The sequence below is a fragment of the Xyrauchen texanus genome, chromosome 48 (assembly GCF_025860055.1).
Source record: "Xyrauchen texanus isolate HMW12.3.18 chromosome 48, RBS_HiC_50CHRs, whole genome shotgun sequence".
Lineage (NCBI taxonomy): Eukaryota > Metazoa > Chordata > Actinopteri > Cypriniformes > Catostomidae > Xyrauchen > Xyrauchen texanus.
The window spans coordinates 17,930,217-17,955,245 of record NC_068323.1 but is presented as its reverse complement, the minus strand read 5'-3'; the positions used below and the strand labels follow the sequence as shown (position 1 = coordinate 17,955,245).

General features: G+C 37.9%; 1 protein-coding gene across 1 annotated transcript; it reads left to right on the top strand.

Moving 5' to 3' along the window:
- The first annotated feature begins 4,156 nt into the window (after positions 1 to 4,156).
- On the top strand, positions 4,157 to 23,639 carry LOC127640039 (beta-1,3-galactosyltransferase 1-like). The gene is made up of 2 exons (XM_052122413.1): positions 4,157 to 4,300; positions 19,908 to 23,639. The coding sequence occupies exon 2, from the start codon at positions 19,927 to 19,929 to the stop codon at positions 21,484 to 21,486; it is 1,560 nt and encodes a 519-aa protein (XP_051978373.1). The 5' UTR covers positions 4,157 to 4,300; positions 19,908 to 19,926; the 3' UTR covers positions 21,487 to 23,639.
- Positions 23,640 to 25,029: the final 1,390 nt, after the last annotated feature.

The window sequence follows — 25,029 nt, the reverse complement described above, 5'->3', positions numbered from 1 at the left end:
GGTGGGGCCCTGTCCTGGAGCCAGCAGCTGCGAGCCCATAGCACATGGCGCCCTAACCCAGTTGAGAGGCATCTGTGGTGACCACGACACATCTGGACACCTGCTGTAGGGGGACTCCTGTCTGCAGAAAACAGAGGTCTGTTTGAAAGGAACCGCTGTGCCTGACTTGAAGCGAGCGAGGCACGCAAGCACTGACTGCGCGTGCTTGGTTGTGAGGCGTGCTGACATTGAGACCGAGTCTAACTCCAAACAGAGAAAAGAGTTGCTCTGAACTGGAGAGAGCTTGCTTTTTTCACCAGTTGACCTGAAGCCATTAACGGGCACATATGGTCCCTGTGGGCACATATTAGTTCTCGAGAGTGTGCTAGAATGAGCCAGTCGTTGAGGTAATTGAGTATGCAGATGCCCACTTCCCGTAGTGGGGCAAGGGCTGCCTCTGCAACCTTGGTGAAGATGCGAGGGGACAAGGACAGGCCGAAGGGGAGGACCTTGTACTGATACGCCTGGCCGTCGAACGCGAACCGTAAGAAGGGTCGGTGTTGAGGCAGAATGGAGACGTGGAAGTACGTGTCCTTCAGGTCTACTGCCACGAACCAATCTTCTGCCGAACACAGGTTAGAATTCACCTCTGCATGAGCATTTTAAATGGGAGTCTGTGTAAAGTCCGGTTGAGAACTCGCAGGTCCAAGATAGGCCAATTTGGACACACCTAATCATATTTATTATCACTATTTTCCATTTTTGACCATAAAAGCAAAGTCCTCAAAACTTTGAAATAACACAAATTATGTGGTGACCACAGCTAAATACAGACTGTATGCACTCACCCAGAGAACTCTGGCTGATGTCAGTTCTGCTCGCTCATCCATTAATGAATTTCGGGTTGGACGTCATTTACTGGATTACAAAACATGCATTCCAAAAACAAGAAAACTTCTTGACATTCTTTACTCAGAAAAATTTATATAGTGGCCATTCCAAGAATGATGATCTATAAAAATGTAAAGACAGTACTGAGTGTCACTCACACAAACACTAAACACCACCATAGTGAAATGTGAAACATCCATCCATCCATCCATCCATCGTCAACCGCTTATCCTGTGTACAGGGTCGCGGGGGGCTGGAGCCTATCCCAGCTAACATTGGGCGAAAGGCGGGGGACACCCTGGACAGGTCGCCAGTCCATCGCAGGGCCACACATAGACAGACATACACTCACACTCACCTCCACATCCACATCCACATCCACATCCACACCTAGGGCAATTTTTTTGGAGACACCAATTAACCTAGCCTGCATGTCTTTTTGGATGGTGGGAGGAAGCCGGAGTACCCGGAGAGAACCCACGCAGACACGGGGAGAACATGCAAACTCCACACAGAAAGGCCGGGGCAACCAGGGTTTGAACCCACGACCTTAAATGTGAAACATGTGAAATTAAAAAAAAGCAATAAACATAAACTAAACTACATCAGATATAACACAGAACACCCCAAAGTACATAACTGATATAAAAAATAAGAAGAAACATCCCTATTCTCATAAAATATAATAAAAAGGAATTGGTCATGCAAGGAACTGTGGCAATGCTCAATTATTGTTTTTTACTGTAGCATTTTTATGTTGGCATGATAAAGCCAACATACTGATCTACTATTTAAGCTTATTAGTGGTGCTTGTTGAGCAAAGCATCACTGTTGTAATCTCACATATTTATTATTATTAGTGGCTTGCAAAGCATCACTATTGTAATCTCACATACTTATTATTATTAGTGGCTTGCAAAGCATAACAATTGTAATCTCACATACTTATTATTAGTGATACTTGTGAAGCAAAGTGCGTGGGGGCAAAAAATGTCCCGAAAATGTCCCATTGACATACTATGGCAAGGGTCTCAACCGTGAAAAAATTATTTCCCCCTACTATGACAAGAAACTGAAATTAGTTGGATCATATCTCCCAATCAGAAAGTCGTAGAGACATGAGGGCGGGCTCATTTCACTCGTGCTACCAATCAGTCTTTAAGGATCATCTTGGAAATGGCGTAGCCACACCCTAGCAACCATTTATGGCACCCACCTATACAGACTTCCAACAAATCACATATCTCTGAACCAGAACATCGTAGAGACTTCCGGGTTGACATATTTCACTCAGGATGGCAAGGAGCCATGTTAAGTATCACCCTGGTAACTGCCTAGGAACCAGATGGGGTTACCCTAGCAACAAGTAACATCTTTGCACTAGCACATCATAGACACTTCCGGTTTCACTCAATGGACTCAGGGTAGCATGGAGCCTTTTAATTTTCACCTTGGTAACTGCCTAGCAACCAGATGGGGTTACCTAAGCAACCAAGTAACAAAACACATCTCTGCACCAGAACATAATAAACACTTCCGGTTTCGTTCACTGGACTCAGGGTAGTAAGGAGCCTGTTGAGTATCACCTTGGTAACTGCCTAGCAACTATATGGGGTTACCCTAACAACCAAGTAACAAATCACATATCTCTGCACCAGAACAATGTAAGGACTTCTGGTTTCATTCATTGGAATCAGGGTAGCAAGGAGCCTTTTGAGTATTACCTTGGTAACTGCCTAGCAACCAGATGGGGTTACCCTAGCAACCCAGTAACAAATCACATATCTTCGCACCAGAACAATGTAAAGACTTTTGGTTTCATTCATTGGACTCAGGGTAGTAAGGAGCCTGTTGAGTATCACCTTGGTAACTACCTAGCAACCAAATGATAGTAACAGTCTTTTACCATTAAAATTATGGATTTTTTTTCTTATGCATTCCAGAATCTACTACAATGGGGCTAAAGGCTCCCCAGGGTAAAGGGCTCCTTTGATTTTATTTAATCCAAAAACATTAAATAGCATCAAAAGCTACCATAGTACTTCCCTAAACTCTTTGTCACTAAAAGAACTGCAAAGGTTTTCTCTTCCATAAGATCCTTGCATATAATTTCTAAAGGTTGATTTTGAGGCAGTTTGATCTAATATTTAATATTTTTAAACTGTTGTTGTAAATTTATGTAGGCAATATATATCATGTAAATTAACATATTTATTCTGAAACAAAAACCTATTTTTTCATTGTCAATTTTGTTCAAGGTTATTATGTATAAAAAATTATAATAATCAATAACTATCCAATAAGTGTAAGGAGAGTATTTGGGATAAAAATGTGTGTATCTTGGAGTGGTGGTGTAGTGGTCTAAACCACAGTACTGGTAGACAGAAGGTCGTTGGTTCGAACCCCACAGCCACCAACATTGTGTCCTTGAGCAAGACACTTAATCCAGGTTGCTCTGGGTGGATTGTCCCTGTAATAAGTGGTCTGTAAGTCGCTTTGGATAAAAGTGTCTGCCAAATGCATAAATGTAAATGTAAAAATCCCCCTGTTGCACAGGCTAAAGGCCCTTTTTTTTCTTAAGTGGGGAGAATAGATATGTTATGTAAAATATTTAAAGTGGGCTCACAAATAAATAAGAAATGATTTGCAACCTTTTCTACTGTGGTTATTTTAAATAAGCTTTTTCTCAATTTGTTATTCAAAATAGCCTCTACCTGCCTTAAACTTATTTGCCCAAGCTGACATGTGCTCTACAATATATCAATATAACCCCCCTTAAGGCCTTTTTCTACCCAAATGAGGGAGGGCTCCATCACCACCTTTCAAAAAATATATTTTTTTAAAGAACTGTATTCAAAACAATATTCTGTTGTTATTTCTATTTAGGCAAATTTTATTGCTCCGTCAATATTCAATAAAAATAAATAGATTTCTAGAATTTTTTTGACAAGAAAAAAGCAAATTTTCCTGAAGGTGTCTTAAGCCCTGTTGTACCCTATAAGTAATTTTTAAGCTATCTCACAAAAACCACCCTGCAACGTTCTGGGAACGTTCGTGTATGGTTATATAATATTGAACCTAAAGCGAACGTTCCTAAGAAATAATTAACCAAGCGGGAACCATACGCTAGAGTCAGGGGAACAATGTTTGCTAGGTTGTCAGTGACGGACGAAACAGTATCCACGCAGATCACCCGGGCGTGGCTCCATTACGTGTGAAACCTGTTGGCTTTATTGTCCTCTGGCATAGACCAAGTTACACATTTGGGAATTAGGAAGTGCCATCCCGTTAAGGATGTTGGATACGTGATTCAGTATCATAAAGACACAACAGGAGTACGAAACGCACCCTTTACCCATCACAAACGCGCTTAATTGTGGAGCAGGTGGACAGGTGTATCCTTCTTCCATTACAACAGTCGGAGTTTGATGTAAGAGCAAATACTGATTTACCCTATTTTGTCTTTTGAGTATTTATTTGGTCATTATTTGTAGGTTGGGAACATGTAGTTGTCCAGTTTAAGGACCTTCTATGTTATTAAGATCCCGAATTTGTTCAGTTTACGTGCCAGGAAAAGTAATGTTTTTTTTTTTTTTTTTTTAAATAGTGTTCTGTCATGAAGATATTCGATCAGTTCAAACTCAGAGAGCTAATTTTAGTGGAAGAATTAAGGATTGTATTGTGTCTGTCAATGTTATGATTTATATTGATATATTTATACGAGTTTCAGTCACCATCAACAATACAAATCAAGTGTTGGCCTACGTACAGTTAAAGACTCAGCGGCCATCCCATTCCTGTCTGTCCAGTTGGTGGATTTTGCGTTTTACCAGCTGAATATGTAGGCTAACTGCGACACACACATTCAGGTCCGAAATTAACTTTTTAGCCCACCAGCCAAGCTGTCTCCATTTTTACATCATATTTATATTTACATAAACATAAATTCATACGTAATTAATCATAAATAAAACAATCAGTCTCAAAACATTGAATTATCATTTAATACATAAAACATGTAAACACTTTCATAGGTAAAATAAATTGTAAATGTAAAAAACTGATCCATTTTTGGAAACTCCACTTGGAAAACACACACAACAGGTTTTTCCACTACTGTCATCTGCAAATTCAAAGAAATGAAAAAGTCAATGTAAATTACATGGACATTAGATTAATTAATGTATAGGCCTTTAATAAGTGTTTGCACTTGTGGTGTTATGTGCAGCAGCAAAACAAAACAAAACAAAAACATTGATGTGTGAACTGATTAATGAGAAATGCCCGTCACCATTACAAACACTCCCTATAAACCCGGATGAGATCTACTAACTCAACGGATTGCCTCTTCTTTTGTAAGTTTGAAAACTTAAAAGTCTCAAGTTTTCTTAACTTGTTTATCTAATGAATACAAATAATAAGTATATTCTACTTAAAACAAGTATTTACTCATTTGATTATTTTAATTAACCACAACTCAAAATTTTAAGTCATATAAACTTAATATATTTTATACAACATGAAAAATATATGCCTTTTAAATTATGAATGTGCTTTAACTTTTAAGTTGTAAGAATTGCACTAATTAATTTTTTGTGACTTAAAAGTTGGTAGTAATGTTACTTAATTTTTTATGGCTTTTTTTTTGATTGCCTGATTGCCTTTTTTAGTTTCTTAACTAAAAAATTAAGATTTTACATCTTAAAGGTTTTTTACAACAAATATAATTAAGAACCAAACTACATGCAGTAATGTAGTAAACAAAGTCTATTTAATATAAAGAGACCAAATGACAAGAGTTACAACATTACAGATGAGGCACAAAGAAACAAACAATCAAACAATATCATTTAAATACCTGGGCAGATAAGAGAATTCATAAAACAAAACTCTCAAAAAGCTACCAATTAAGGTAAACTGTGTACCACTGTGCTATGTTGCATCTCCTTACATTTGAAAAACATTTGTCTTTACAACTATACAATGTCTGAACAAGATTTCAGCCTTTGAGACTATTGAAGTATATACAGGTGAAACTCGAATATCGTGCAAAAGTTTATTAATTTCAGTAATTCAACTTAAAAGGTGAAACTAATATATTATATAGACTCATTACAAGCAAAGTAAGATATTTCAAACCTTTATTTGATATAATTTTTATGATTATGGCTTACAGCTTATGAAAACCCCAAATTCAGAATCTCAGAAAATTAGAATATTACATGAAATCAATAAAAAAAAAAGGATTTTAAATACAGAAATGTCGGCCCACTGAAAAGTATAATCATGCATATGTACTCAGTACTTGGTTTGGGCCCCTTTTGCATTAATTACTGCCTCAATGCGGCGTGGCATGGATGCTATCAGCCTGTGGCACTGCTGAGGTGTTATGGAAGACCAAGATGCTTCAATAGCGGCCTTCAGCTCTTCTGCATTGTTTGGTCTCATGTCTCTCATCTTTCTCTTGGCAATGCCCCATAGATTCTCTATGGGGTTCAGGTCAGGCGAGTTTGCTGGCCAATCAAGCACAGTAATACCATGGTCATTGAACCAGGTTTTGGTACTTTTGGCAGTGTGGGCAGGTGCCAAGTCCTGCTGGAAAATGAAGTCAGCATCTCCATAAAGCTTGTCTGCTGAAGGAAGCATGAAGTGCTCTAAAATGTCCCGGTAGACGGCTGCGTTGACTCTGGACTTAATAAAGCACAGTGGACCAACACCAGCCAATGACATGGCTCCCCAAACCAACACAGACTGTGGAAACTTCACACTGGACTTCAAGCATCTTGGATTGTGTGCCTCTCCATTCTTCCTCCAGACTCTGGGACCTTGGTTTCCAAATGAGATGCAAAATTTGCTCTCATCAGAAAAGAGGACTTTGGACCACTGAGCAACAGACCAGTTCTTTTTTGCTTTAGCCCAGGTAAGACGTTTGACATTTGAAGCCCATGTCCAGGACCCGTCTGTGTGTGGTGGCTCTTGATGCAGTAACTCCAGCCTCAGTCCACTCCTTGTGAAGCTCCCCCAGACATTTGAATGGCCTTTTCCTGACAATCCTCTCCAGGCTACGGTCATCCCTGCTGCTTGTGCACCTTTTTCTTCCACACTTTTCCCTTCCACTTAACTTTCTATTAATGTGCTTTGATACAGCACTTTGAGAACATCCAACTTCTTTTGCAATTACCTTTTGAGGCTTTCCCTCCTTGTGGAGGGTGTCAATGATGGTTTTCTGCACAACTGTCAGGTCAGCAGTCTTCCCCATGATTGTGAATTCAACTGAACCAGACTGAGAGATCATTTAAAGGCTCAGGAACCCTTTGCAGGTGTTTAGCTGATTAGAGTGTGGCACTTTGAGCCTACAATACTGAACCTTTTCACAATATTCTAATTTTCTGAGATTCTGAATTTGGGGTTTTCATAAGCTGTAAGCCATAATCATCAAAATTATATCAAATAAAGGCTTGAAATATCTTACTTTGCTTGTAATGAGTCTATATAATATAATAGTTTCACCTTTTAAGTTGAATTACTGAAATTAATGAACTTTTGCACAATATTCTAATTTTTCGAGTTTCACCTGTAATATTTTACAATGGTCCTTCATTTAACTCACAACAGCAACTGTTAAAAAGGACACTTTGAAATAACTTTCACATTTTAGTCTGTGTGCTTTAACACAGTAAGCTACGAGTAGTTATGCCTCAAATCAAAACATGAACAGAACAGCAAATCGCAGCAAATCATTCTTCAGAGCAAGCACTCTTGGCTTGAGTTTCCCATCATTAAGACCCAAAAGGACCTGCTGAATGAATTCAAAAGTGTTGGACATCTCTTTTGGATAACTATGATTCAATGCATAGATCAGTCCAAAAGTAAAAATAAATGCAGCTTAAAGCCTGGGCAGGTGGGTGATGACTTCATTTTCAAGAACAATAGAAACTCTGACCTGATTGTTGTTTGTAGTTAATTTGGGAGTTCTCGGAATGCTGTCAACAGGGCAACTGAATCACCAACATAAGGCTCTTCAGAATCTTCAGCCTGAAATGCAAAAATGGGAAAGTGGCAAAATAGCCCCACCTAGTAAAAATGGTTGTGCCAATAATCATGGATTTGCAATCCACATAGTCTTTTTTTTATTGATGTCAGTTTGTAAAAAATTATGAAATAGCCGCCATAATGAAGGCAGTTTTAATCAACCACTGACGAGTGCTTTGGGACCTGTTTCTTAAAGATTTAAAATTGTGTGGAATAAGTAATTTACCCTGCATGTTTTGAAAAATCCTGAGGTGTCTTCTCTCATTAAGTCCATGCAGCACAGTGGTTCGCTTTATATGGACATCATGTTGATCCTATACATATTCGATCTAATGTTAAATACTGAACATATTGAAAATGAAAATATGAATTATCTAAATTTACACAGTTACCCAAATTAATAGTTTTTATAACCTTCAGAAAAAAGGAGTACTTGCTTATAACAATCTATAGCACACTATTCAAATCCAAAGATTTGCAGAATGTAAAAATCTTAAAACAACACTGGAAAAGCAAGTACAGAGAGATACTGAGATTTATTTCTACAATGAGACATAAGATTATGCACCAATCAGAAACCTTATAAACCTTTATGTCGTGAATCCAGAGAATCTCAGTAAGCGCATCTGACATTTTTCCTGTCTTTGAGGCCTTCTGATGAAATAAAGTCATCAAATGAAGACTGTGGTGGTCAAGTTCTGCATAGAAGGTGTTTGATAGATTCTGGTTCGTTATGCGTTGAAATTCAGCATGCACCTGAAACCGAGGCAAAAACAAATTATATTCACAATGGATTAAAAAGACAACATTCAAAATTTTAAGACCACAGTATTAAAATATACCTGTGATTCCATACAAAGAGCTGGCCAGCGCTCAAGGATCTCTTTCACAGGTGCCTCACTTGCCTCCTTGATGCAAATGTCATTTGCATCTTCTTGTCAATAAGTTGTAGATTTTTTCCTGTTTTCTGAACTTCTTCAATCCTCAAGACTTACTGCATCAATGTCCTTGGAGAAAGTCTAGTATAAAATGTACCTGGGCACGTCTTAGTCTTTTTATGTTTAAGTGTGATGGTGCATTTTCAGGATTGTTTTTGCTTTGTTTTCCAGCACTGACAGCAACTTCCATGCAACCTGCCCTTCTCAATTTGTTTCGGTAGTTTCCCATCTTAAATTTGATACTTGTTTTCCATAAACACCATCCATTGTCTGAGCCAAGCTCTCTCAGACAATGGGTGTTTGGTGACAAGAGCTTCTGCTGCTTTGGACATGTCTTTATTGCTTGGGTAGTCTTTGAAATTGTAATTCGCAGCCGCAAGTTTTTCAAGGATGTCATGTTTCTGATCTCTGGTTAACTGCAGGACTTTCCCTTTTTTTTCAAATGCAGAATTTCCAGGTACTTTTTTTTATTAATACGTGGTACTGTTGGGGTTTACAGTGTATAAGCAGACTATGCAGACTACCACCTTACCCTAGGAGGGCACCAGAAAGTCCACCGGCTGCCCTTACTCGCACGTTATCCGTTAATCAAGGACCCGAAAGCAGCTGCAGAACACAGATTATCGCTTCACGCTCATATCACTCGAAACCCTCTGTGTAGGGCATCAATTTGGCCAGGTTCTTTTGTAACCCAGGTAAACTATTATAAAGCTATTATATTATTTTATGCAATATTATGCAATATTAAAATATTTCTGCCTTAAATTCTTCACTGTCACACGCCTCCATCAAGTTGGCACTCCATATAATTAAATAATCATCCAAACTATTTCATTCATTTGTGCTGTGTTTGTGCTGATTTGTGCCGCAAAAATGAACGTTTGTGCTGGTTTGTTGTTTGAGACATTAAGCATTGTTTCTTGGGCGGTGTGACGTCACTCTCCACCCCACGTTGTCCGAATCGCTCCAAACCGGTGTCATTCGTTTGTGCTTGATTTGTGCTGTTTTGTGCTGTTGAAAGAAAGCCTATCTATTAAACTCTTATAAATTATTAAATAAATATCTGTATAAAAATTACTGAACATTTACTCCCAAAAAACAAGTTGTAAAACAGATAAAGGATGGGCAACGAGGAGGCGAGAACTGGCTTGTCAACATAAATCATAATTTAATGAAAACTCAAACCAAACAGCACAAACATAAACACGCACACATGACGGACATGCCCGTAATTCTCTCTCTCGATTGAGGACCATGCGCGCGATATTCGGACCCGGCCCCGCCCCCCTCCACTCCACACTCCTCCCAGCGTTATCTCAGGCCGGGGTGCCACCGGCATGACGTACACCCCCATCCCTGGGGCGGGGTGTATCTTGCGTCCCGCGTGGTCATCCCCGCCTTCCTCGCCCTGGGAGGAGACAGGAAGGGAAAAAACAACAACAACAAAATAGGCGAGGGAAAAGGCCAACACGGTGTGAAAGGGAGAGAGAGAGAGAGAGGAGAGAGAGAAAAAGCTTCTTCCCTCCTCCCCTCGCGGACTGCGGTCTCCCTCGACCCCTCTGCATCTCTGGGGATGACAGGGCACTCCTCCGCCCCCGGCAGCGGCTCCCTCGCTCCAGGCCATCGGGGTATCCAGTCCCCACTTGCCCCGCGGACAGCGGCCATTCCTCGCATCCGGGCGGTCGGGCTACTCCGTCAGATGGCAGCGGCGCTCCCCTGGGTGGACGGCAGTGTTGAGGACTCTGCAACGGGCATCCCTCCTCCTTCCCGGGTTTCGGCACCAATGTAACACAGTTAAAGGATGGGCAAGGAGGAGGTGAGAACCGGCTTGTCAACATAAATCACAATTTAATGAAAACTTAAACCAAAAGCACAAACATGAACACGCACACATGACGGACATGCCCGTAATTCTCTCTCTCTCGAACAGTCGTCACCGGCCACCTTTATCCCTCGCGCGCCTCATCAGGCCTTTTGGGGACCGGGCGCGCGATATTCCGACCCGGCCCCGTCCCCCTCCGCTCCACACAAGTATTGTGCTATATAAAAAAAAATCGAGCACAAACGAATGCCACCTGTTTGGAGAAATTTGGACGACATAAGGTGTAAAGTGACATCACAGTTCCCGACCCATATTTGTTATTTCTATGGAATAGAAATAGATAAAGTGTTCATTTTAACGGCACAAATCGGCACATACAAATGACACCGGTTTGGAGCGATTTAGATAACATGGGGTGGAGAAGGACGTCACCACTCCCGAAAACATTTTTGCTATATCTAAGGAAGGGAAATATTCATCCGCGTCGCCAGGTAATTTTTCTGGGGCTTCAGCCCCGAATGTATGCAGCCAGAAATACGACAAAACAATTTGAATTTGAATTGTGTAAATCTGAATTATAGACTTTTGAATTTGAATTATAAGTGTGATTTTGCCAAAGTTAATATTACGTTGTATTTTAAATAGGTTTGAATTATAATTTTTTAAACTCCAATCCTGGACATTTCATATTTAACCAAATTGATTTGTTTTATGGCACAATTTTATAAATATGTTTTTTCAAACAGCAAATTTTTGGTTCTGAATTAATATATACAACTGTAAATATTCCGTTTTAAAAAATACAGCTTCAAGTTTTCAAGATCAAGAAGAAATCCAGAACACCAAATTCAATATTCTAAAATTCAAACTACAAATTGTAGCATATTGTAAGGCATTTAATGGCTAATTTACACACCAAACTCCAACAAACATTACAAACACAGTATGTCATTCTCACACATCCCCATTTATTTTTAGTTTGACTGTCAGAATCATTTTAAACGGAACATGTCACGTGTTCTTGTCATAAATCTTCAAAGCCGCAAAATAAGTTTAAACAAGCATCATAAATAGGTTAGATTTTGGGTAATGTTGATTATTTTTTAATAATAACAATGTAAAAATGTATAAGCCTTTTTACTGTTTCAAAATTGTATTCATCATTATGAAGGCATTTCAACGCCATTAATGCGCGCGCGTTATTGATGCTCGCACGCGCGATAGAGTAAATAACTCGCGCGCGCGTTTTAAACCCTCGCGCGCATTATTGACACTTGCCACAGTAGCAACGGGAAGATTCCGCGCGCGCAGGACATATCCTGCGCGCGCAATACAAGATCTCGCACGCGATGATATGCCTGACAGCAGGCGCAAGACAATTCCCCAAAATCTTGAATCTCATCTGCTGCTTTTGCTCCTCAAACACTTTTGATTTTGGCAGTCGTTGGGCGGGCTTTGCTCTTTTAATTGTAAACTAAAATGTCATTGGTTACTTAGTCAATGGAAGTCATCTATCATTGGAAGTTTTTTTTAATTATATATATTTTTTTTATTCTTGTATGAACATCAACAGAAAGACAATCATACCTGAAAGATTTACAAACAAAGACTGAGATTACAATTCAGTTTACACATCATATTCTCCACAACATACCAAACAATAAATTCTTCAACAAAGATCACACATATTTTGCTTTGGGACTTTTCATCCCACTCAATGTCTCAAATACATTGAAAATTCCTCTGTATTTCAATATTCTGTTCTTGAGCGGCTTTACTCTATCGCGCGTGCGAGCATCAATAATGCGCGCGCATTGGCGTTGAAATGCCTTCATAATGATGAATAGCCTACAATTATGAAACAGTAAAAAGGCTTATACATTTTTACATTGTTATTGTTAACAATAATCAACATTACCCAAAATCGAACCTTTTTATGCTGCTTGTTCAAACCTATTTTGCAGCTTTGAAGATTTATGACAAGAACACGTCAAATGTTCCGTTTAAAATGATTCTGACAGTCAAACTAAAAATAAATGGCATAATGACTAAACATAAATAGGGATGTGTGAGAATGACATACTGTGTTTGTAATGTTTGGTGTGTAAATTAGCCATTAAATGCCTTACAATAAGCTACAATTTGCATGAAATGAATCGTATAATGTAATCATGACTGCTAAATCACAAACATCTGAATGATCATTCGTGATGTTCATGTCTTGAGCTCAAAACGCACTTACAAACACCAACAAGTGTTTGAAATAACATCCGACTTGGATCTGATGTGGATTCCGATCACAGAATGAAGCACAATTACATACATTATTGAGTTATATGTGATGCTTACGCATACTAATCACTTTCATACTAAATATAATTTAAACCAAAACAAATACCAGAGACCGCTTAGACAAATGTCTCATGTGCTGAGAATGTGCTAACCATAAAAATATAAATCATATAAGATTGGCCAAAATGCTCCGTTCGACTTTTCCGAGACCCTCTACTCTTCCCTGTGGAAGACGGAAGCTTGACCTCTGACCCACTTTCTGAAGATCTGAATTTCTGCGGTTTGAATTTTAGAATATTGAATTTGGTGTTCTGGATTTCTTCTTGATCTTGAAAACTTGAAGCTGTATTTATTAAAACGGAATATTTACAGTTGTAAATATTAATTCAGAACCAAAAATTTGCTGTTTGAAAAAACATATTTATAAAATTGTGCCATAAAAAAACAACAACAATTCAATTTGTTTAAATATGAAATGTCCAGGATTGGAGTTTAATTTTTTTTATAATTCAAACCTATTTAAAATACAACGTAATATTAACTTTGGCAAAATCACACTTATAATTCAAAAGTCTATAATTCAGATTTACACAATTCAGATTGTTTTGTTGTATTTCTGGCTCCATACGAATGTAATTTTAAATGTAGGCAACACAATTTTAGGTGCAGCTCAACAACAACACAAACATTTCTATATGAATATGCAATAATCTTCATAACGCAGCCTCTTCGCAGGTCTTCGAAGAATGTAGGCTACTCGCAATAATATTGCTGCATTTTGTTTGAGGTTCACCAGGTGTGACACCCTCCCCCTCCCGCTACTAGAGAGAGGCAGCTCGTGTCACTCTGGAGGAAAAATAAAACGTCAAGTCTTTTGGACTTAATTGAAAAGAAGAGTAATGGTGAAGATTTAGCCTACTGATGTTACATGTTTAGCTTCATGCTTTTAAACTTGTGAACTGGTCAAGGACGTCCAAATGTAGGGATGACCATACGTCCTCTTTTTCCTCTTATTCAGACCTTAAAAAAGCATCCGGCCAGGATTTCTAAATTTGCAAAAATGTCCGGAATTCGGCTTTAGTTGCATTATGATGTGCATCTGGTCCAATACTTCATTGTGTGCGTGCGCATATTTGCATTGCTTTAACCCCTCTTTGTAAGTCCCGCCTTCTCGCACACCAATTGGTGTGCAACTATTGGCCAAATTCCTGCCTGTCAATCTCTCCGCGAACGCAGGAAGCGCTGTTGTGTTCGGCATCAAACAGTTGCTTGACAGTAGCAGCAAATGACAGTTGAGTGGAAACAATGCCCAAACGAAAGTGCAAATTTACAGAGGATTTGCACAAATAATCCCCATGCTTTCATCCAGATCGAGATCCGAAAAAAGCAGAATGTATAACATGTAAAGCTGTACTTATGTGTCAGTTGCTTATAAAAGTTCAAGTGATTTAGAAGCACACATTAACTAAAGGGTCAGCAAACGGTGAAAGTTCATCAGGTAAATCAACTGACAACTTTTTGTGACCAGGTAAATTTATCACATTGCTTCATTTTCCATGGCCATTCAAAGTAATAGTAATAGTAAATGAAGGTACACTCATGCCATGAAATATTTTATTTTTAGTACATTCAAAAGAATGTTGGAAATTAATATTTTTTTACATATATTTATGTTATGCTAGTAGTGTCTTTTTCACTGTATTAAAGTTTGCATTCATAGTAGCACTAACATATGAACCCTATTATAAATGGTCTGCATGGGGTGTGCTATTCCACTTATGCTAGTAACCAGCAACTGACTTAGATGTTCATATTAGAGTAAACTAATGTTACACCAAAATAAATTGTTTTACTGTTTAATGATAAATCAGGAAATTAGCAATTTTTGATGTACACATTGAAATTTCCAATGAACAACACATGTACTTCAGTGTTTCCCATTAATTGACTAGAATCTGGCGGCCCGCCACAGTCTCATTTGCACCGCCACGGTCTCATAATGAATCAATAACATTTTTACACTTCTCATCTAAAATATTTTTGCACTGACGAGATGAGATAAACGCATGACTGACGTCAGAGATCCAAGAGATAATTTTGTTATTTCTATGTGAGGAAATCAGTTTTTGCTATATCTAAGGAAGGGAAATGGTTACAATGTTTGTTTTAACGGCACAAACCAAGCACAAACGAATGACAATTTAGATAACATGGGGTGGAGAGTGATGTCACACCGCCCAAAAAACAATGCTTAATGTCTCAAACACCAAACCAGCACAAACATTCATTTTTACAGCACAAACGAATAGAAAAGTTTTAATGATTATTTCATTATTTGGGGTGCCAACTTCATGGAGGTCTTTCACCCATTATTTTAAGGCTCTCTGATGAACACTCAAGCCCTTATTTCTCATGCAGGAAGACTTCGAGATTCTGTTTCTTGGATGTTAATATCTCCACAGAAATAGAGCAGGGCATCTCCTCTGTCTCACTGCGTGTTATTAACACTGCGTGAATAAACCCACAATGTATTTGACATTACATGGCTGTTAAGTGAAACTGGAGTGCTTTGCGTTCATAAAAGTAATACATTTATACCTTGTTTATATTTTCGCGGGAGTTTGGCACAAGTCTCTGTAGACTGCATGCACTTCAGAACGCTTGAGATGAGAGCTGCTCGTGACGAATGTGGTGCGGTTCCCTGAGATGGAGTTCAACTTTTTCTGCGGGCATGAGAGATCATGCAGGGATAGACGAGGCTGAATCCAGCTTCTTAATCAACTGCTTTTCATTCAGTAAAAGGGACTCTGTGCTTTGAAACTACACAACTCTATCACTGGCGAATGAAATGTTAATATACTTGTCAGTGGCTAATAACAGACATTTTCTGGTCGCATTTCGCATGATTTACTCACAATGTAGATGATGACTTAAATAAATAAAATGCTCTTAATTCCACTCCACATCACTCACATGGTCTGTGCCATAGCAAACATTATTTTTTTAAAATTTCATCTAAGACTTTTTAAATGCCAAATTTATTTGTTAATTTAGTTATTAATCCAGATGGAAATTGCAACAAGTCATCTGCAGTCCTTGTGTATAGTAGAATTTAATAATGAAGCTCATCAAGTATGAAATCACCTATGAGTAAAAGAAAAAAACTATATACTAAATAAAACATTTTGATTAATCATTTTGACAGCAAAACAAATAATGAGACTTACATTTCTATTTTATACACGATCATTATTTTATCCAAACCGATTTAAATATGAGAAAACGCAAGCAATTTTTTTTTTTTTCCTGTTATTATGTAAGCTAGACAAACCGCTTAAACGGCACATAAAGCAAAACAAACAGACTGTTCAGTTTCCATGTTTGCTTGACTGACACTTTCTGTCTAATTGAGTGGTTTATTGTCAAATCAAGCTGCAATGTGTTACAGACCATATACTAATAGTCAAAACGCTGGATATGCATGACTAGATGCACATATTCAATCTGTGGGAACTGTGGAAAGGTATTAATCATCTTTTGTCTGTACATGACAGGGGTGTTAGTTAAATAAAAGATCACAATTGCATAGCAAATGTATGTGGACAAAAGGTATGTGGACACTTGTCCTGCCATATTTGGTAGATTCTTTTAACCTGATTTATTACTCTCTTGTGTGGGATCTGCTCCTATAACAACAACTTCTGAGGGTGGTAAAATCAGCTCATTAGTAGTAGATTTCCTGTACACTCTAGAAATATCTGTGTAAAGCAGTCAATGGAAAGGAGGAGGCGAGAACCGGTTTGTCAATATAAATAATATTTTAATAATAAACTGAAACAGACAAAAACACAAATGACGGACATGTCCGTAAACTAGCTCTCTCTCCCGCACAATCCTCCGCAGTCGGCTTTTATCCCTCTCGGAGGCTTGATTAGCCTGATAAGGGACCGGGTGTGTATGATCACGACCCGGCCCCGCCCTCCGCCCTGCCACAATCTGCTAAAGGTTAAGTACATCAACTTTTAGGAGTACACTAGCATAAAATTGACTTCAAAGCTAGCAGACATGGACTAAAAGCCACAAAACTCCAATGTAGATTTTATTGGGTCTTTAAAGTTGTCTCATCGAGGCCTTTATTTATTTAGTATTGTAGCAGATTTGGTCTTCCATCTACAACAGTCAACTTATATGCTTTCTTAGATAATATTAATGTTTAGAAAAATTTTATAAATGTTCTTTTGGCCTTTGTTAAATATGACTTAAAGTATTGCCACTGCATACTGTGATGATGTTATCTTAAAATAATCATCCTAAAATAAACGTCAATGATATATCACTCATCATATTTAATTATTTTAAATAAGTACTCCATGATCATATAAATGGCCACTGGGACATTTATTCATTATCCAGATTACAGCAACAACGTCATCTAGATTACAACAAAAACATCTTCCAGACAAAACAGCCTAATCTTTTACAGTTCAAGAGAGTTACATTTACATTTATGCATTTGGCAGATGCTTTTATCCAAAGCGACTTACAGTGCACTTATTACAGGGACAATCCCCCCAGAAAAACCTGGAGTTAAGTGCCTTGCTCAAGGACACAATGGTGGTGTCCGTGGGGATCGAACCAGCAACCTTCTGATTAACAGTTGTGTGCTTTAGCCCACTACGCCACCACCACTCCAAATCAGTCTCCATAAACCAGTCATTCATTCACTTCTGTGACCAAAGCAAAGATGGTAACATTCTTAGACCAACCACAAAATACCTTATTTTTGGTGACACGAGACAGAGCAAAGATGGCAGGAGTGTGAGTTTGAGTACAGTGCTCCTCCTGAAGACTCCTCCAGTAGCGGTTTGTTGTTTCTCACTGCAAAAAGTGAATTCTGTCTGCATGTAAATTAAGTAATGCCAAGTAGGGAAAACAGATCAGTATTTAAGTTAAGATCTCCAATGGTTTTAATAGATTGTGTTGGTCATGTACTACAAACCAAGTCTGGGAAGTTTTCCTGTATTTGCATGTGTAATTACCCTTAAGTGTTTTCAATGTACACAATAGATATTGTTACACCAACACTGTTTTACTATTGAAACAGGCTGTTCTGGTGTATTTTAAATGGTGTGGCTGAAGTAACCGACGAAAGATGATGTACTGTTTAATTCATTTAGAGCCATACACTTTTTAAATAAAATAGTTTAAGTTTTATTCAACATTCATAAGGGATAAAAGCCTATGAAACATTTTTATGTTTCAAGTTTGGATGCCCATTGATTAATAATTCAAATTAAAGATTATAATTAAAATAGAAGAAAAATTCAAAGCGATTCTTCCCATGATTTTTGTAGTTTTTGTCCCTTCACATTTTGTAAATTGTTATGATGAGATATGTTTGTACAAACAAATTATGAGTACTGTCTACAGTGTGATTTCTGTGGCCGAAAAGCAACCGACCAAGTCGGGGCCGTTTGCTTAACCTGTTGATACGCCGCACACGGTAGTGAAGTCACTCTGCTTACATTTAATATATAATTTACCCTTTATAAATGTAATTTATGGTAACAAATCTTTTCAAAGGGTTCAACATTGATATCCGATCTCCGTTTCACGATAGCAGTGCTCCAGAAACAGCAATTTAGTTATTTGTACCAGGAGTACAAATGAAAACATGCAATATCAAAACGGGACTTCATACTTTTGTTATGAAATTGTGATCGCCAGATGAATCCAGTTTGCCACACTTGGGTCAATTGTCCATGTCAAGTGTTCATTGAAAAACATCCAATAGCACTTTTTGTCCATAAAAGTGATAAATCTGAGAAATATTGAGATATTCTCCATTGTTTACATGCGCTCTCACCTGAAAGAATTACCCTTCGTCATCGTTCTTCAACAAACTGCAATCTGAGCAGCATTCATGTTGTAAAACTGTATATTATCTTATTTATTAGAGTCCCGTAAACAAAACGAGCCTGTCTCCAAAGTCTATTTTAAAAAATGCGGCCTAGTGTTATTCATAATAGCCAAGCAAGTTGTTTTTTTTAGATTATAAAAACATGTTCAGCACAAAATATTTCCATTACTATAAACTTCAGCTTCTCTAACTTTAAAAAATAACAACATATATTAATTCTGAAACTTGGGAAAAGTGTCTTCTTTCAAAAGATATTACAACTGTGTCCATACTCCAAAGGGTCAGTAAATACAACCATTTTCCAGTCCTACTACTGCACCCAGTAACATTTTGGAATTCAGTTGTTATTTATTAATATTATAACCCAACAATTATTTATTGTTGTCCAGTTTGTCATGTTCATCCAGCACGTTTACACAGGGAAAAAAATGGAAAAACAGAGCAGACGCAGGCAAAAACACGTTCGGTGTGAAAGGCCCCTAACTCATCCGTTCGCGCGTTTCTGTGAGTGAGAGCATGTGTGCAAAACAAGTTCAGATGGCCTATATATATATATATATATATAAAATTTTTTTTTCATAAATTACAAACCCGACTGAGTAATTCCAGCCAGATCTCCTAAGCAACCAAATTGGCCCAGTTGCTAGTGAGGGTAAAGTCACACGGGGTAACATCCTCGTGGTCGATTAGTGTTTCTCGCTCTCAATGGGGCTTGTGGTAAATTGGAGCGATTTACACACAACCACGGAGAGTAGCCGTGCCAATTGAGCATTCCAAAATTTGTGTTTGTATGTATGTATGTGTGTGTATATATATATATATATATATTTATTATTATTATTAATAATAATAATGATAATAATAATAATAATGTTATTATTATAAGTAGGATTATGAAGTTTTCTTACCAGTTTTACTAGAATATGGCATGTCTGATTCACTGAACCACATTTAGAAAATCAAGCTAATTACTGTTAAGATTCATTGCTCATAAGATGGACCCAACATTCTTCAGTGTCTTTTTCTCTTTCAGTTGTACCTCATTCAGACTGATGTCCAATAAGAAATGGCTACTGATGTGTTTCCTGGCTCTAGGAACTGCTTTTCTGCTGTATATCACTTATACACCTACGACAAGAAAATGGGAAAAGGTGGTGGTGGTGGAGAAGGAACCAGGAATGTACTCTGTTATGGAAGTTCCCAAGAAGAACCCTGTTGAGGAAGGACAACATAATGACCCTGTTCATAATAAAACAGGAAATAACCCTACTAAGGATGTACCCAGTAAGAACCCTGATGAGGAAGGACAACATAATGACCCTGTTCATAATAAAACAGGAAATAACCCTACTAAGGATGTACCCAGTAAGAACCCTGATGAGGAAGGACAGCATAATGACCCTGTTCATAATAAAACAGGAAATAACCCTATTAAGGATGTACCCAGTAAGAACCCTGATGAGGAAGGACAGCATAATGACCCTGTTCATAATAAAACAGGAAATAACCCTACTAAGGATGTACCCAGTAAGAACCCTGATGAGGAAGGACAGCATAATGACCCTGTTCATAATAAAACAGGAAATAACCCTACTAAGGATGTACCCAGTAAGAACCCTGATGAGGAAGGACAGCATAATGACCCTGTTCATAATAAAACAGGAAATAACCCTATTAAGGATGGACCCAGTAAGAACCCTGTTCAGAAAGAACCAGAACTGCACCCTGATGAGGAAGGGCAAAGTAGGAACCCTGTTGAGGAAGAACCAGATATGTACCATGTTGCTTACCCACGAAAATACAAATTCATCCTTGACCAACCACAGAAGTGTCAACAGCAAAATCCCTTTGTGGTTGTTATTGTCCCTGTTCCTCCTCAGAGCGTTGAGGAACGCAATGCTATCAGGACAACATGGGGTGGAGAAAAGAGTTTTGACAACAAAGTGGTGCTGGTTCTGTTTCTGCTGGGCTCACATAGTGAAGCTGGTCAAGAGACATTGCAGGACCAACTCCAGAATGAAAGCCAGCAGTACCAAGACCTGATACAGAGTAACTTCCAGGACTCCTATAGGAACTTAACCATCAAAACCATGGTGATGATGGAATGGCTGAGCAGGAATTGTCCACAGGCATCCTATGCTGTTAAGGTGGATGCAGATGTGCTTCTTAATATAAAAAACTTAATCAACATGCTTGTGAGTTTAAACACAGTGCAAAACAACTACATGAGCGGCCTGGTGTGGTTTGAAAGTCCTGTCATGAGAGATCCGTTCAACAAGTTTTACCTTCCCTATGATGTGTACCCTAAAGAAAAATATCCTCCATATCCTCTTGGCATGTGTTACATCTTTTCGATGGACATACCGCATAAGTTGCTACAAGAATCAAAGCAAATTAAACCCATATATATTGAGGATGCATATCTTGGCATGTGCTTGGAGCGTTTGGGTATTGTCCCTAGCAAACCGCCAAATATTGACCAGTTTGTGGTCAAGCCGCCGCAACAGTACAATCGCTGTTACTATTCCAGCCTTATAGCCATAATGACAGATAGCACAAATCAACTTATTACCTATTGGACAGACATACACTCAACCAGCACACCCTGTTGAGGTGGAAACCACTTGTAAAAGGACATATTGCAATTTCATGTTACTGACAAATTATCAAAAATCTTTTGTTTTAGACTCAAAAATAATTAAAAATTAGCTTACAAATTCAAATTCTTTATTATAAAAAGTTTTGTGCTTGTTAGCAGGTTGTGATTTTGTTTGTTTTATCCTTAGAATACCATACTCCAGCACAATGACACAAGTATTACATGCAAAAAAACTATTTGTAAAATGTATGACTTTTTAGAAATGTTAGTCCAGTGTGATGGGTCTCCCGCTTAACTAGTAGGGCTGGCCAGTGGTGGTGGCTGTGGCTTGGAGGCTCATCACGTTATTTTCTCACACTTGATTTTGCTTTATAAGTACTGGGTTCTTTTAGTGTGGATGGGTCTTCTAGCAGGTTCTGTTTGGTTTTGGTGTTCAGTTTATATTCTGTTGTTTCTGTGAATTGTGTTTTTTACCCAATGGCTGGTCCTGGCAAATAAGCGGGAGACCCGTCACAGCCAGAAACATGCTTTTTGTAAGTACGTGAACCCAGATGCAAACACTTGGCCAACTCATTGACAGCCTGCCATTGGGAGCAACTTGGGGTTCAGTGTCTACTTTGTATTAAGACAAATTTCCCTCTTGAAAGAAGAATAAACACAAAACCAAAAGAGAATGTAAAACACTGTTAGTTTGCTTCTTAACATTGTGCAAACAATATATGGTCATTCTGCAACTACCACGCAAGTCATATCATGTAAGTTATAATTGCCTACATAAAAATCTGGACTTATAATAATGTATAATGGAGCATCTTATGCTTCTACACACGACTACAAATAACACAGAATGGCAGTGACAACTAGCTTGCTAGCGCCCTCATCCACTTTTATGAATTTCTGGCTACTAACCACAAGCTACTTTCGGTCCAGGGTCTTTGTAGACCAGTGATTAGATGGACCAATAACACATCTACGTTTTTCACTTTTCTTTGTGCAAAGGGCAAAATGGCATGCTTACATATTTTAATACAATTTTAGGTGTTAAAACTATAGAATTATAGTTCTATCCAGGAATAAACTGTAATGTCTTTTGATGTTTCTGCTTGGGGACTTGATATTGACTGTTTTGTTTGCATAATAAATAAGGTAGGTCTGAGTAGGTGTTAGGATAGTTTGGGGGCTTCATTAACTAACATCTCAAAGTAATTAGTGTTATAGTTATGGTTCGAGTTCAGCTTAATGTTAAATATGAAATTTTATGTTATGAAAAGATGTTATTTTGTTAGTTACCCTGGGTGAGATTAATGTTACTTTGAGACAGGTGTGATCCTGTGTATATCAGTGATTCATATAATGTGCAGTTGTGTTGTGTCATATCATATTTAAAACAGAGTATTTGAAGACATGCAATGTTATGATCCTTATCTTTTTTACCCAGTGAAATCAATAATATCTCCTTACTATTAATGAAGGTGCCAGAAGTACATACTGTACATTTCTGCCTGCTGAAATTCAGTTGTGGTATGGACCAGCAGTGTATTATCAGTATAAGAGTCCAGTCTCAAACAGTGGATTTGCAATTGTAATGTCACCAAAATTAATTAAAAATTCACATTGAGTCAACATGTTCACAAGTCCCTGAGGTCCAAGTCAAGTCTCAAGACTTTCAAGGCCAAGTCTAAGTCAAGTCTAAAGTCTTTGGTTCCAAGTCAAGTCTTGGGTTTTAATTTGGCAACAGTTCTTTATCTGCAGCTGGTTAGTTTAATAAAACCTGAATAAGACTAATTCAATGGTGAAATGTTAAAACTGACTACTTTAAGGGATTGCCTTCTTTATTTATTTAAACTTGTCTAATAAATTACATAAGGCTTAACTTTAATCATGGATTTTATTTTTATTCAAGAAACAGGCATCAAAATAGGCAACAAAAATGAGGCCCATTTTGGTTTACCAAATGGGTTAGATTAGTGCAATCACAAGCAATCCCATATAGGCTGATTACTTGGATCCGAGATAGTACACAAAAACGCACCATTGAATTTTTTTTTTTTATTGTTGTTGTTTTGACACTTGGACTAATGTGCAATAGCTGGTATAGCTATTTCAATCTAAAAAAGGCCAACACTCAAGCAAGTTTATCCAATATGCTCTATAAAAGGATCAAGAACCCATGGACATGGATCAAACATTTTGAAAACATTTTCATACATACATACATACATATATACATATATATATATATATATATATATATATATATATATATATATATATATATATATATATATATATATATATATGTATGATTACATCTGTACAACATTATGTCAACATTATGAACAATTTTGAACAGCACAATCTAGTAAATGTGAACTAATTTAAGCAAAGTAATGTCAAACCAATGAGCATCAACAGGTTTAAACTATGAATACAGAGAAACATTGCAACCTGTAACAAGTACGGATGTCCCTATTGGATACTTTTGCATTTATACACTTTGATGTTGTATTTTTACGGTGGATTATTAAAGATTATGATCATTATGCCCACACTACATGGGGTAATGACTCATTTGTGTTTAATTGGTACATGGTCTGTATAAATTACAACCTGTGGGCACTTTTGCACATCTTTTAGTGAGCGTTGTTTCGCGGTGAAACGCCGCAGATCGGGTCATATTGAGAGTTTCGTCTGTTGGCGGTTGATGCCCTCTGTCGGTAGGGTATAGTAAGATGGCCGCCAGAGAACTTCCGATAGCTTCACCTACTGCTGGCAGTTTAGAATTCTATGAGCAATCCAGTTATAGATCAGTGTCCTGAACACACGAGAGTCAGCAATATCACAAGAAAAGCTTACCGCATACCGTGTAAGATGCCCTTTAGGTGACTATACATTATTTAAGGCTATTCTATTCATTATGATATTAATATAGGAACTGTTGTTGTCAAGTAAGTTTCATGTTTCCCCATTTAAACTAGGGATGTGCACGAGTAGTTGAATATTAGTTCTGCAATAATTATTCAGTGTTTCCCATAGGATTTTGTGAGACTATGGGGGGTGGACCTCTGATCCTCTAGGGGGGTCTGGAGGCATGCTCCCCCGTAGGAACATTTAATCCATTTTAAAGATAAGTACTTCCATCTGGTGCACTTTGAGAGCAAAATTCAGAGGCCAGTGTTGTGCTCTTGTAAACAGTTTTGTGCTCTTAAAGCTGCAGTAGGCAACTTTAAAATAAATTGAATTGTGAGAAACAGCGCCCCCAATTCTTCCCCATATACATGATGCTCTTCACCCCCAGCCAAGGACTGCCTCACCAGAATCCATTGGCTAAAATTAGCTGGATTGACACTGCCCGACCCACAATTTTCACTCAAAGCTAGAGTCTGTGGTGCTCACTAATCTCTCAGAGGGCCTCATTTAACTTAGACACCATGTTTAAATAGAACTTTATTTTTCTTCTATGATGATTAATTGTCTGTTTTATGTGTTTCACAAATATGATGATTAATTACCATACAAACTCACTATGTGTGCTTCATGCACACAACAAAGTCAT